The sequence below is a fragment of the Aquarana catesbeiana genome, linkage group LG05, assembly GCF_042186555.1.
Source record: "Aquarana catesbeiana isolate 2022-GZ linkage group LG05, ASM4218655v1, whole genome shotgun sequence".
NCBI lineage: Eukaryota > Metazoa > Chordata > Amphibia > Anura > Ranidae > Aquarana > Aquarana catesbeiana.
This window is the reverse complement of record NC_133328.1, coordinates 69,322,106-69,337,476: the sequence shown is the minus strand read 5'-3', so window position 1 is coordinate 69,337,476 and position 15,371 is coordinate 69,322,106. Positions and strand designations below refer to the sequence as shown.

The 15,371-nt window shown below is 40.8% G+C and overlaps 1 protein-coding gene across 1 annotated transcript in view; it reads left to right on the top strand.

Annotated features, from left to right (window-relative positions):
- The window catches only part of KIF5B (kinesin family member 5B), a 113,312-nt gene that overhangs the window by 50,145 nt on the left and 47,796 nt on the right, over window positions 1–15,371 (top strand). Inside the window, exons 5-11 of the mRNA XM_073629863.1 lie at window positions 2,386–2,434; window positions 5,445–5,500; window positions 5,751–5,838; window positions 7,938–8,062; window positions 9,313–9,417; window positions 11,181–11,326; window positions 14,109–14,257. Coding sequence (XP_073485964.1) covers window positions 2,386–2,434; window positions 5,445–5,500; window positions 5,751–5,838; window positions 7,938–8,062; window positions 9,313–9,417; window positions 11,181–11,326; window positions 14,109–14,257 — 718 coding nt within the window. The remainder of the gene's footprint in view (window positions 1–2,385; window positions 2,435–5,444; window positions 5,501–5,750; window positions 5,839–7,937; window positions 8,063–9,312; window positions 9,418–11,180; window positions 11,327–14,108; window positions 14,258–15,371) is intronic.

Sequence of the window (15,371 nt, the reverse complement as noted above, 5' to 3'; positions counted from 1 at the left end):
ACACCAAATTTGGGTTTCCTAGCATCAAGTGGCCCCGAGATATGGGGCCCCAAATTCAGTCAACTGTGTCCATCTGCAGCAATGTCATTTCGGGACCCTTTGGGTCCAGAGACCCCAAATTTTGGCTGCAGCGAGGGGGCATCTAGGAACCCTTAACTACCGAGTTCGGGGGACCTATGGCTGCAAATGGGCACAGTGAGACATGCAAGTGGGCACTGTGAGGCTGCAAATGGGCATTGTTGACCCTCTTTTCCACTTACAGTAGCTGCGCATTTCTCACCCAAGGCTTGTACTCGAGTCAATAAGTTTTCCCAGTTTTTTTGTGGTAAAATTAGGTGCCTTGGCTTATATTCGGGTTGGCTTATACTCGAATATATATGGTACCTGCAAATTAAGGGAATTCCTTGGAGACCCACAGGTCACTGGAACTAATAGCCCCAATGGAAGAGTTTGCCTCTATTAATTTTCTGGTGACAGCCCAAAACTGACAGGCGTTCTAATTCCTCTCTACTCTATCCAAAACTAAAAAAAAAAAAAAAAAAAAAAAATGTTTTGCCTTTTAATTATACTTTAACTTTCGTGTAGCACCTTTGAGATGAGTTTGGGAGCCAAGTCTCATCCAGCAGCATTGCCTGAACTCATAACTGCTTCTTTGGCTGAAAGGGCACAAATTTCCAGTCGCGCCCCAAAATCTTATAGAAAGCCTTTCCAAAGAAGTGGAAACCATTATAGCTGCAAAGGGGAGGGACAACTGTGCATAGTTTTAGCTCACATATGTGTGGTTATTAGGTGACCACAAACTGTTGGCCTTTAGGGCCAGTTCACACTGGTGCGATGTCAGAGATCGGATGTGATTTGCACTGCAGTGAAAATCACATGCGATCTCTTTGCGATGCGATTTCAGCCATAAAGATTGTATGGCTGAATTCGCATTAAACTTGCACAGGACCTTTTTTTTTGTCCGCAGCAAAATTTGGAAGTCTACGATATGCAAACTGATTTGGAGGTATCATTAACTTTTACCTGACACTCCCAGCAGTTCGCATAGGACAGTGTGAACTGCCGCCGGGAAACCTGCGATGCGGGTGCAGCAGTGTGAACCTGCCCTTAAAGACTAAGTTCACCTTCTAAGAAAAAAATAAATGCACGTGTTTTTGCAGCTAAAAAAAGGGTATGTATTTATTTTTTTAAACTGGAGCCGTCAAAGTATTGCACACACAATCGGTTGACTGCAGGTGCGATATCCAGCTTCTGCAGCCACATCCTACAGCTCTTAGCCCATACCAGTGTACTGGCTTTCAGTTATTAGGGCCGGTTCACACTGCTGCAATGCGGGAACCCTGCGGATCCACTGCGGGTTCCCGCATCGCATGTTTCCCGGCGGCAGTTCACACTGCCCTAGGTGAACTGCTGGGAATGTCAGGTAAAAGCTAATGGCAATCCCCAAATCAGTTTGCATATTGCAGTGTGATCTGCAAACTCGGACAGGAATTGGATCGCATGGGTGTGAACACCCATACGATCTGATTCTGCTGCGAACGAAAAAGAGTCCTGTGCGAGTCTAATGCAAATTCAGACATACGATCTTTATGGCTGAAATTGCATTGCACAGAGATCGCATGTGATTTGCGGTGTGAATCGCATCCGTTCTCTGACGTCGCACCAGTGTGAGCCAGCCCTTAAGCTCCACAAAGTGTCAAAAGATTGAGTGCATTGATCAGCATGCTCGTAGTCCATTGAGAACTACAAATCCATCTGCCACTGTGGGACATGGGACTTGTAGTTTATTGATTCACAGATTTCTGTGAATGAATAACGTGCTGCACGAGTGGAAACCTTGTCTACTGTCATGGAGGGTGGCAATTGGGGTGAAGTCTGGGGTGCTTAGGAACATGTTGCATGATAAAGACAGGTGAAACATGTTGCTAGAGGTGGAGAATGCATTTAAAAGCACTACCCTGCCCACTATGCTTCTTGCATCCCGACTCTGCTGCTTCTGTGATTTAGACCTGCTTTGCCCACAACCTACAGCCAAATGGGTGTTATCTTTCTCAGGCCAGACCCTAGCGTTTAATATATTGAGGCAGACCCCACCTATTTGACTGCCAGTTGTGAATACACCAGCATCTGTCCCAAAAAGCAGCAGTTCAAGGAATTGCACATAAAGTTGTTTCCAAGGTGTTAAGGGTAATTTAATTATCTAAAGGCAGCTGATTTCTGCCTAACCTAAATGCAGGCTTTGCTACAGAAAATAAAGCTATCCCATAAGAAAAGGGGCAACCTGCTGTTCAATTGCTTAGGCAAAGAATATTTTACAAAAATCACAGTGAAATATATTTGTGTTGCTCATAAGTGTGTGGTTTTTTTTGTTTTTTTTTGTTTTAGGTATCATATTTTGAAATCTATCTAGACAAGATTAGAGATCTATTGGATGGTAAGTTTTATATGCAGATTACTAGTCTGAACTCCCATGTGGTGCATGTATATGATGGAGTTGCAACGTGTCGCAGCCACTTGTGGTCTGCATCAGGGGGAACATGTGTGATAGGGTGATAACACGAGGGCACATATGGGACCAAGCTGCAAAATCTTGTCCATTTTTAAACAGGAAGTGCCTGAACAGTATTGTAATAAAAGATGCAGATTTGAAAATTACTTTTTAAAACACAATAGAAAGTTAAAGCGTATCTTAACTAAAAACAAAATTTTAATGTTTCAGCTTACCAGTCCATATATGTACAGATTGAATTTTTTCAGTTAGTATTCCTTTGAATAAAACTTTCTGTCTCTGGGTAGCTAAACTAATTTATCCACTGTATTTATGAAGCCATCCATGGTTGCCACACGGGATAGACCTTAAACATTACTGCCCTTGTTCATCTCTGTTACATGGGGGATGCAGAGAAATAACACCACCAGTCTAAGGACTGGTAAGCTGCAAAATGTAACACTTTTGTTACTCATTGTTTTCTTATCTGATTTGGTTTATATATACAGGTGCATCTCATAAAATTAGAATATCATCAAAAAGTTAATTTATTTCAGTAATTCAGTTCAAAAAGTGACTCATATTTTATATAGATGCATTACACCTGGTGATGTATTTCAAGCATTTCGGGCATGGAGGCGATCAATTTTGATGATTATGGCCTACGGCTAGTGAAAACCCAAAATTCAGTATCTCAGAAAATTAGAATATTACATAAGACCAATAAAAAAAGGAATTTTTAATACAGATATGATGGCTTACTGAACAGTATGTCCAGTATAGTATGCACTCAATACTTGGTCGGGGCTCCTTTTTGCATGAATTTCTGCATCAATGCAGCGTGGCATGGAGGCGATCCGCCTGTGGCACTGCTGAGGTGTTATGGAAGCCCACGTTACTTTGAAAGATTCTCTGTGGGGTTTAGGTCAGGTGAGTTTGCTGGCCAATCAAGCACAGTGATAAAACACAGTGGACCAACACCAGCAGATTACGTGGCTCCCCAAATCAACAGACACTGGACCTCATTCAACTTGCATTCTGTGCCTCTCCACTCTTCCTCCTGATTCTGGGACCTTGATTTCCAAATGAAATGCAACATTTTCCATAGTCCGTGATGATTTGGGGAGCCATGTCATCTGGTGTTGGTCCATATCGAGTCCAGCACTGTGTTTTATCAAGTCAGCGCAGCCCTCTACCAGAAAATTCTTGAGCACTTCTTGCTTTCCTCTGCTGACCAGCTTTATGGAGATGCTGATTTCATTTTTCAGCAGGACATGGCACCTGCCCACACTGCCAAAAGTACCAATACCTGGTTTAATGATCATGGTATCAATGTGCTTGATTGGCCAGCAAACTCGCCTGACCAAAACCCCATAGAGAATCTGTGGGTTATTGTCAAGAGGAAGATGAGACACCAGACCCAACAATGCAGGTAAGCTGTAAGCCACTATCAATGAAATCTGGGCTTCCATAACACCTCAGCAATGCTACAAGCTGATCACCTCCATGCCACGCCGCATTGATGCAGTAATTCATCCAAGTATTAAGTTCATACTATACATGGATATACTTTTCAGTAAGCCAACATTTCTGTATTAAAAATTCTTTTTTTTTTTTTTTTTTGTTATTGGTCTTATGTAATCTAATTTTTCTGAGATACTTAATTTTCAGTTTTCACTAGCTGTAAGCCATAATAGTCAAAAATAAAATAAAAATTCCTGAAATACATCACTGTGTGTGTAACGCATCTATATAAAATATTAGTTTCACTTTTTGAATTGAATAACTTTTTGATGATATTCTAATTTTGAGACTTCAAGGGGCATTCTATGGCTCTTCCTTAAACTACAAAGGCAGTGGGCAGGGATGTAAATATGCTGTGATGCTTTGCTTCACAGCCACGGCATGAAATAAACCCCTCGTCACATTGAGCATGCACTACTGGTCGTCGAGTGCGACCCAACCATGTGGTTGTGCTGCACTTATGGGGTTAAAACAGGTAATGAGGAGGTGGCATATTGCCTCTTCACCACCTATCGAATGCCCTACTGCATCTTATAGTTCAACTTTTTGCCTTCCTGAGCCTTTCAAGTAAAAATAAAAACCCTACAATAAATTTGTTTTTCAGTCACCAGAAAGTTAATTTATTCAATGTAATTCTATATTCATTCTGATGCATTTTTTCAGTGATTAATCCCTAGGCCAAAGCATTACACAAACTCTTCCCCAGTGAATTTGTCCTATTCGCCATTCACAGCTTCAATTAACTTATGCGAAATCTTTCCCATGGAGAAGTTTGATTTGTGAAAACAAACAAAATCACAGGTTACCGTGTTAGTGGAATAGTGAATGGGTTCCAACTCGACACAAGACTGCTGAATGGTAGCCGCCATGGTTAAGCCTGAAGCCAAGAATCGATCAAATGCGGTTTCCCAAGGGCTCCAGGCTTCAAGTAAGCTGGCAAAGCAATGTTCACCATCATATTTTTTTTTTTTCTCCAAAATGTCTGTTTCAATGCGTCTGGAGGAAGGGGCCACAGTGACAGCCAAATAGTACTTGGACATCTTTTGTGTTGCATGCCATGACTTCTCTGTGGATGGAAAAAAAGAACTTAAGGAAGGCTAGATAACTCTGGCATTGTGCATACCCCTTTTATGTAACACTGGTATTGGGATGAATGAGATGGTGATTTTTATTTTTTCCACACAGAGTCTAAATGTGGGCAAATGTTACTGTTCCTAGCAAGCATCCAGACAATGATTGTCTCACCAGTCTGTCTGTCGGTGCAATTCTAAATTCTGTTAGCGGATCTGAAACTGTCAAAATGTTTCCAATCAAGCCTTGAGACTTGCCGCTGAAACTGCTGTGCACATGCCTGGACTGACATGGTTCCCATGCAGAGGCGTTACCGCTAATGTACTCCAATGCATTCAAATTCTTTCATCTTTTATTGCAGTGTCGAAAACAAATCTGTCTGTTCATGAAGACAAAAACAGAGTTCCGTATGTAAAGGTGGGTCTTTTTTTAATTATTTGTTATGGAAACTGTGCGTATGTGTGAAAAAATAGAAAAAAAAAAAGTGTGTGTGTGTATATAGATATACATATAGATATACATACATATAGAGATATATATATATATATATATATATATATATATATATATATATATATATATATATATATATATATATATATATGTATGTATATGTGTGTGTGTGTGTGTGTTTTTTGCGTTTAATGGATTTCCTTTTCCTCTGTAGGGTTGTACTGAGAGGTTCGTTTGTAGTCCTGAAGAAGTCATGGATACTATAGATGAAGGAAAATCTAACAGACATGTAGCTGTGACAAGTAAGTTTCACATGACTGATGATCCCCTTTTAAACTGAAACAGTCCTGGGAGATTGTAAAAATAGGATTTCGCGCAAACACATGTATCAAATAAAACGTGCCACACCAATAAAAAATCAAAAGTAGTGTCCAATAATGATAAAAAATGTGTAAACTTCTATCTTCCTGTTGGATACTATAATGGAAAATTGGCTGGGTGATGTATTTTCACATATAATCAATGATAGGATGATGTCCTTCCCTTAAAAAAGTCTCCCATTGCCCTTACCTTAAAGGGCTTAAAATAAAGCCTTGATGTGGATACAGGTGATGGTCCGGGAGTAACTGGAGTCTGTCCTCTGGTGGTGGTTCCTGGTGTGTTGAAACTTGGGGTACTTCTAGTCAGGAACGATTCCGGGTCCTGGGCTGATGACTGATGATCCCCTTTTAAACTGAAACAGTCCTGGGAGATTGGGAGCCGCTGCTACTGCCTTTTTTTCTGGGGCAAAAACAGAGTTTTTGTCCTTTCTGCTTTTCAGAAGATTTAGTTTCATGCATACTTAGCCTAGGCAGATTCCACATTATCATATTGGGTACATGTTGAATGCAAACAATATTGGTGTTTAAAATGGCATTTTAGCACAACCTCTTTATCCATAGCCTAGGAAAATCAAGGCTATGCCTTTCTCGTCTTTATCCTATTAATGCCTAATTTTCATTTAGTTTATATCTATCAAATCATGGCATAATTTTAATGCTGGTAACCTATTGCATCCAAGTTTTACAACAGAGGTAATTTTTCATCAAAAAGTTAATCTGTTTGCCTGCCATAGACCTCTCTTACAAGACCCTTGCGTACAAGGCTTCTCATGCTAGGATTGCTGAACAATCTCCCAAGAAGAGCAGATTTGGAAAGTTAAAATTTGTATGGATGACAAGTCAAAGTCCTGTTGCCAGTTATATTTTTTTTTGTGTGTCCTCTTGTCTGCCTTTTTCAGTGTATGGCACACCACCTGCTCTGCGTCATGGCTAGACAGGGTAAACTCTCATAATGCTGTTGAGCTGCTGTTTCTTTGCTCCAGTAAAAATTACATCATCTTAGCACCATCTTTTAATATGATTATGGGGGTGATTTGTTAAAGTGGTTGTATACCCATTTTTTGCATTTTTACCTACAGTTAAGCCTATAATAAGGCTTGCTTGTAGGTAAAATGAGTATCTCCTAAGCCTGTACGGTTAAGGAGATAATCACTTTGCATGCAGCCGCTGACGTCCGTGGCACATGCTCTTTGAATGCACGGCTGAAGGTCTGGCAGATGCTGCCGGATCTTGCCAGGAGGAAGACTCCCGCGCGCCCCTCACAGTGCCAGAGCCGCAAACCCGGAAGAGGGAGCAGACGTTTTGCCCTCCGGTGTGGGCCAGGATTAGCTACCAACGCTTTGTTATAAGGTATTTCATAATGAGTATTTCATAATGAGCTAGTATGCGGTGCATACTAGCTCATTATGCCTTTTGCCTTACAGGTTTTTTTTACATTATTTATTTAAATTTTTTTGTGTGCGGATATACAACCGCTTTAAATAGCTTTTCAGCAGAGAATTCCCCCCCCCCCCCATATTTATAAAAACCAGCATTGTGCTTCATATGTCACTTGTTTGGGGTCTCTAAATTAAAGCCCTGTTTATTCTAGCAAATGGAAGTGGTGGGAGGTGGTGGGAGGAGCCTGTTGCATTACTTTGAGGAGGGCTCTCCTGTCCTTGAGTGTTCTCTGAAGTGGTATGCGGAGAACATCCAAGAGATGCTGCACTGTGCTCTGTGTTTTTTGAATGAAATGTTAACTCTGCAGGATTTGTGTGGGATATTCACTGTAATATGCTTTGGAGTACGCACTCATTATTAGGGTTTTTTATGTTCCGAAGATGTGCTGTAGCAGAGATGATAATTTCCAGTTGTCAAAACACATTTTTAAGTTCTAATCTTATGTTTTTCTCATGCATATTACTAAACAAAGCTTTGTCCTCAGCTTGGTGGCTGTAAAGAAAACACGGTACAGTATCAGACTACAATGGAAAGTGTGGTCCTCTGCTGTAGATGTAATGATGTTCTTTCCCCTCTTTTAGATATGAATGAACACAGCTCTAGAAGCCACAGCATTTTTCTAATCAATGTAAAGCAAGAAAACACTCAAACAGAACAGAAACTGAGCGGTAAACTTTACTTGGTTGATTTGGCTGGTAGTGAAAAGGTAAACTGCTTTAGAGGTTTTCCAGTGTGTGTGTGTGTGTGTGTGTGTGTGTGTGTGTGTGTGTGTGTATATATATATATATATATGTAATGTTGTCTTCAGTTGCTGTTCCCTATATACACTTGGGAACTAAAGCTTGATCATACACGGTTTGTTTTTGTTTTTTGTTCACAAGGAGGTGGGTGGTGAAGGGGTGTAGAAAAAGAGAGGACCCTGGGAATCTCAATAAGCATAAGATCCGAAACAATATGTAAATCTAGATTGATGGGCATAATCAATCCAGGAATGCCAAGTACGGGGGAACTTATGAGAGTCAGCCAAGATGGCTGTCAACCTTTCGTTAATCATGTCATTCATGCTGTGTTTTGTACCTCAGAACTAAGGGTAGAAGTTTTCCAAGCCCTGGCTATAGTTAATTTAGTAGCTGTGAAGAATTGGGCAGCCAATTGGCATTCCAAGCGGAAGGGAGAGTCGATTGGTTTATGAAGTGGAGCCTCATGGTTTTTTCTTTAAATTGGAGTGAAGTAGTGTACGTAGTAATACGTAAACCCTGATCAACAGTCTGCTCACCCTTGGACATGTCCACCAAATGTGCACTATTGTGCCTGTTTAAGCACGACCACCAAAGCGTAATGGAGAATACTGTGGAATAATGCTTGCCAGACGGGCTGGCGTATAGTACAAGTGGTACATTATTTTGTAGGCATTTTCCAAAATGAGTAAGTTCTGGGGACATTTAGTGATATTCTGTGTCATGACCTGCTAGTCGTTTGGATCCAGCGCAGCCTCTAACTCACTTTCCCATTGACGCTGAAAGTTACCAGAGGTTTCCTCAGAGACAGTAGTGAAGTATAGGAGAGAGATGATACCCGAAGAGTATGAGCGTGATTTGCAGATACTTTCAAAGTCAGGCTTTAAGGGAGCTTTCATACGAAGTCTAAAAAACAAAATGTCCAAGAGGCAGATGGCCAAAATGCTCTCGCAGTGGAATTTGTATAAAGTTTATTAGTGAAAGGTGGATTGTGATTGGTTGCTAGGAGTTAACCGGCTATGCTATATGTGCTTTGCTGAAGAAGCTTGTGTTTTCTGAGGTTATGAACATGAAGCAGATAAGTTGGAAGTACTTTGAACACAAAAAGTAAGGGTTTTAATTTTGTGTGAATCCGTATTTCTTAATGCTTTTTCTTTAACACAAGAACACCAAACTTTTGCTCCTCATTTCAAACTGTATTTCTTTCTAATGTTTTTAGGTTAGCAAAACTGGAGCTGAAGGAGCTGTGCTTGATGAAGCTAAAAACATCAACAAATCTTTGTCAGCACTTGGAAATGTCATCTCTGCACTGGCTGAAGGCAGTGTAAGTTGTCAGCACACTTAAAGTGGAGGTCCAGTGAAAAATTAAAAATGTTCTTGTTAATAATATGTTAAATATCTTTATCTTTGATATTATTCATTTTCTGGCTAGCCGATTGTTTAGCTTGGAAAGTCTTGTCTAAGCCAGACAATCAGCTTCTTCCTGTTCTTCACCGACAACGCTATCTCCCTTTGGTGTCCGTTTATGAAGCAGTAAAAATATCCTGGCTTCATTCTCCGGCATTCTCAGAGGAGATCGTTCTCCTCTGTGTGCCAGTTTATGAAGCTTTGTAGATCGCTTCTCCTTTTGGAGGAGTGAAGTGATCTACAAATGCTTAAAACAGTGTAGAACGGCCCCTGATACTGGAATTTCGTGAGACTTTGAGATTACAGTACCAGAAATTCACTGAAACACTGAGATGTCAGTTTATTAAGCAGTGATAAATTATCACTTCTCAGTACACAGACAGACGGCATGGTTAATGCTAATAAATAGTCCCCCTACATATATAAGTACTGAGATCGCAGCTTCATAAACTGCCCATTTCTGTGTCGGTCAATGAGGATTCTCAGTGTGCGGAGATCATCGGCGGGAGAACATGTTCAAACATGTTCTCCCGCGATTACCTCTGTTTCATAAACCGTTTATGGACTGTGATCAGTGGCGATCCTCGGGATCACTGCTGTTCAGTTTCATAAATGGTCACCACAATCTGAATTTGCTAAGCTGTCTTTTCAGCTCCTGAAAAGGTTGTCGGTCATTCTTAGACAGGCATGCCTAGACCTACCCAGCCCCACCCCCATCCCTCCTTTCCTTCACAGGACATGGTCAAGAGAGAGAGGACAGGCTTTGGACATATGTTATTTTTGTTAGAAACTACAAGCTAGATCACAATACAACATGCTGCAGATTTTCTACAGTGTAGAACCACTTGTTTGTTTCTGCATGCCACTGATGGCGCACTGTGTGCATGGTGTGGCTCACGCCCAGCTGCTGTGAATGGTGGAGGGAGCTGGGGAAGAAATAAGGTACACAGGAACATTTTTGAAAGTTTGGAAGGATACAGATCAATTTCTATTGCTCATTACATGTGAGTAATAAGTTTAAGGCTCCGTTTCCACTAGTGCAAGTCACAACCCATTAATTTCAATGGCAAACATTCCTATCTATGCGACTTTAAAAATCAGCAACTTTGAAAAGGTGCCTTCACTACTTTGATGCGACTTTGATCCAGAGTGTAAAGTTGGATCAAAGCTGCATTCAAATTTGCAGTCTAAATCGCACATCTTTGGAGTCGCACTAGTGGAAACGTAGCCCAAGGCTAGAGTGCGACTTTGGAGTGTGACTTTGAGTGCAGCTTTGATCCAACTTTACACTCTCTGGATCAAAATTGCATCAAAGTGTAGTGCAGGTACTTTTTCAAAGTCGCATAGATGGGAACGGGTACCATTAAAATCAATTTCTCTCCTGTATGTTCACCTGATTACTTCTATGTATGTATGTATGTATGTGTGTATATATATATTCAGGAAGGATATTTAAAAAAAACACCTCTTTTGCCAAGGAATATACATTTCACAACTTGTTTTGTTGGCTGAGCATTGTAAATAAGGTCATTTACATCCTCTGCTGAACAATTATATCCGGCCCTGGTTCTAGTAAGAATTCCTAGCCTGTTTTATTTTGTTTGAAGGAAACAGCAGTCATAAATGTAAGTTTAAATGTTTCAGCTTGCTTGCTTGATATGACATTATGTCCCCATACAGGTCTATATTCCATATCGAGATAGTAAAATGACTAGAATCCTCCAAGACTCCCTAGGAGGCAATTGTCGAACCACTATTGTAATTTGCTGCTCACCATCCTCCTACAATGAGTCTGAAACAAAGACTACTCTAATGTTTGGTCAAAGGTGAGAAACATGATGTGCAACTTAACACTCACCACCACCCCACAAAACAAAATTGCGCTTACCAATATCTAAGCAGGCTGTGATTCTGCAATGTTAATTTAAAAAGTTAAAATCTATTTCATTGGGGTGATTTTGGTAATTTGTTTAATCTCTATTAATAATATTAACACAAAACGTGTATGTAAGAACTGGCATGCAAGTATTTAAATTGCTCTGTTACAAGGGTCGGAAGAAACCATGATAGCAGGGTGAGATAGATATACACAAACCTAGAGCCATTTTTATTCTTGCATGCCGAATCAGCCACCTCGTATAACCCAGCCTTTCTCAACCTTTTCAACACCGAGGAACCCTTGAAATTACTTTCCGGTCTCAGGGAACCCCTACTAAAGACTATATCTACAACTCATGATACATTAGTGCGATGGTCAGTGGGAAGAATGCTCCTTACACTGGGGGGTCATTGGGAAGAATTACCTCCTTACAAGTAGCTAAAAAAATCAATGGTGTCAATAGGAACTTTATCTGAGAGGCAGAAATTACTCATTGCTCAAGGAACCCCTAGCAACCTCTGGGGAAACCCTAGGGATCCACGGAACCCTGGTTGAGAAACCCTGGTATAACCAGCTAAATAAGTTCAGGTTTGGTTACAATTTCTTAAAATGGAACTGAACTCAAAAAGTAAAGAACTGTTAATTGTGCCTAAGCAATACCCTGAAAGATTTGACCTTTTTGTCTGAAATTCATCCTGAAAAATACCGATAGCAATGTGCTTCCTGGTATTTGGATGTGCCTTCAGCCTCATAGATGTTTGTCTGCAATGTAAGATCTGAGGCACTGTTGCTGTCTCAAGAGGTTGGGAATTGGGTCACTACTGTGTTGCTTGCTGTTCTCTTTACTAGCGGCTCTGAAATGAGAAGGTAAAGCCCTGCTTTTACCAACATGACTGCCTCACAGAGAAACTCTATAAAACAAAGAATGGTAAGTCAGTAGTGGGGAAAAGATTATCTGCAAGGAGAACACGGGTAAACCTGGTGATAGTCCTTTGCTCTCTGTGTGCCTTTTGTTGGCCAGATCTTCGAGTTAGGTTCCCCTTCATAGCTCATTTTTAATCAGCATAAACCTTTATGAATGTGGCAGGACATTATGAACTGTTTCCCTTTTGGTATTAAAGGGGTTGTATAACCTTGTTTTTTTAACCACTTAAGGACCGAGCCTCTTTCTGGAAATTGGTATTTACAAGTTAAAAACTGTTTTTCTTTTTTTTTTTTTGCTAGAAAATTACTTGGAACCCCCAAACATTATATATATTTTTTTCTAATACCCTAAAAAATAAAATGGCGGTCGTTGCAATACTTTCTGTCTGTATTTGCGCAGCGGTCTTACAAGCGCACTTTTTTTTTTGGAAAAAATACACTTTTTTGAGTTAAAAAAATAAGACAACAATAAAGTTAGCCCAATTTTCTTTTATATTGCGAAAGATAATGTTACGCCGAGTAAACTTTTACCCTCAAAAATCTCCATAGGCGACGTTTAAAAAATTCTACAGGTTGCATGCTTAGACTTACAGCAGAGGTCTAGGGCTAAAATTATTGCTCTCGCTCTACCGATCGCGGCGATACCTCACGTGTGGTTTGAACACCGTTTTCGTATGCGGGCGCTGCTCATGTATGCGTTTGCTTCTACATGCGAACTCGGCAGGACGGGATCGTTTAAAATTTTTTTTTTTTTTTTTCTTATTTTACCTTTTTTATTTTATTTTTTTACACTGTTCTTTAAAAAAATTTCACTTTTATTCCTATTACAAGGAATGTAAAGGAATGTTAACATCCCTTGTAATAGAAAAAAAGCATGACAGGACCTCTTAATAATGAGATCTGGGGTCAAAAAGACTTCAGATCTTATGTTTACACCAAAATGCAATAAAAAAAAATAAAATAATTTTATGTCATTTGAAAAAAAAAAGAAATGTCCCTTTTAAGGGCTATGGGCGGAAGTGACCTTTTGACGTCGCTTCCGCCCTGCAGTGGTATGAAGATGGGTGGGGGCCATCTTCCCTCTCACGCGTCTCCATGCCAAGCCAGGCACAGGACACTATCGCCTCTGCCGCAGCGAAGGCACCGGAGAGCGGCAGGAGGGCGCCCCCCTCCTGCCGCCGATAACAGTGATCTCGTGGCGAATCTGCCGCAGAGACCACTTTTATCTTGAAACAGACCGCCCGCTGAAGAAGAGGATACTGGTGGTTAAAAAAAATAAACAAACATATCATACTTACCTCCACTGTGCAGTTCGTTTCGCACAGAGTGGCCCCGAACCTTGTCTGGGGTCCTCTGACGCTCGCAGCTCCTCCTCGCATCGGAAAACCCCCTAGGAGAAGCACTCTCCCTGTGGGTTACCATGCGGGCATGCTCCCGAGTCTAGCATTTGCGTCCATAGACACAGAATGCCGGACTCGGCCCCACCCCCCCGGTCATTGGATTTGATTGACAGCAGCGGGAGCCAATGGCTGCGCTGCTATCAAGCTATACAATCAAGAGCCAAGACCCCAGCCAGAGAGTGTTTGCGCGTCTCTGGCGTGGGAACGCACGGGCTCAGATGAGTAAAATGGGGGGCTGCTCAGTGACGGAAGTTTTTTCATCTTAATGCATAGGATGCATTAAGGTGAAAAAACGTGAGGGTTTACAACCCCTTTAATGCATAAATGCCATTTAGTTACACAGCTACGTCTTAGTGCTAGAACAAAGTTGAGAAGAGTAACAACTTTTTGTTTTACTTTCACTAGAGCGAAGACCATTAAAAACACTGTGTGTGTTAATGTTGAGCTCACAGCTGAGCAGTGGAAGAAAAAATATGAAAAGGAAAAGGAGAAGACAAAGACATTGCGAGCTACGGTGCAGTTCCTGGAAAACGAGCTTGCCCGCTGGCGTAAAGGTGAGGTCAAGCATAGCTTTAGTACTGTCAAAATGCTGCTGCAGGGAGGGGTTTTCTAAACTTATTTGCTCTTCCTTATACAAAAATCTTATGACCCAATGGCTAATGTTTTGGCCATGAGCCCAGATATTAAACAGTAGCATTTTGTCCAAGAAAACCACGTATTTCAGTCCTTTAACCCTTTTCACTGGCCACCGATGTTTGTCATAGATGGGCTGCAGCATGGGGGGGGGGGTGTTCATACACAAACTCCCTGCTGCCTCTGCAGCCAGGAGTGCTGTCAGATCTGACAAGTCCACTTTTGGCTGTCGGGTGTAAGTGATCCGGCAGCACTACCAACGAACCCCGGGACTTTTGCTCCCCTATGTGAAAAAAAAAAAGTTAAGGTAAAAACTAGAATTCTACTAAGGTAGAATGTAAACGTGTGCATGGGGGGGCCTATATATGAAAACATCAATTGAGCTACACGTTACATATTTCCGCACGCAGTAATTCTGCAGCCACCCACTGTTGAACCCAAAGTGATGACTTGAAGGAGCTTTTAGAGAATCCCATTTGATAAAATTTGGGTTCAAAGGTTCTTTGTAATTTCATAGACGTAATGTGCTTGGCACATTTGATATCTAGTGACTTGGCTCAACCTCTTGTTTTATATTTTTCCAAGCATTTGGTAATATTTTTCATATGTATGGCCTAAAATGAACTTTAGTGTATTTTTTTTTACTTTTACTTTTTTTACCCTGCTGTGCTAATATCAAGTGACACAAATTTTTGTAATCAACATTTTATTCTCCAAGGTCCCTGCTTACAGAAAATATAGGTTATGGGGCTTTAATTATTCAGGCCTAGAATTTAAATTTAAACGTGTTCAAAAAAGCACCAAAATGGCTCTAGTAATAAAAGGGTTAAAGTACTTTATCACAAAAGCTCATATGCTAGCTCATATGCTTTCTTTGGTTCTAGGCTAAGTTTTGAGTACAGATTTAACCTTATTGTGATTTACTGTCTAAACTGGCTGTGTGATAACCACTTTAGTAAGGGGCACTTTCACCCCCTTCCCAGGCCAATTTTCAGCTTTCAGTGCTGTCTCACTTAGATTGACACGCGGTTGTGC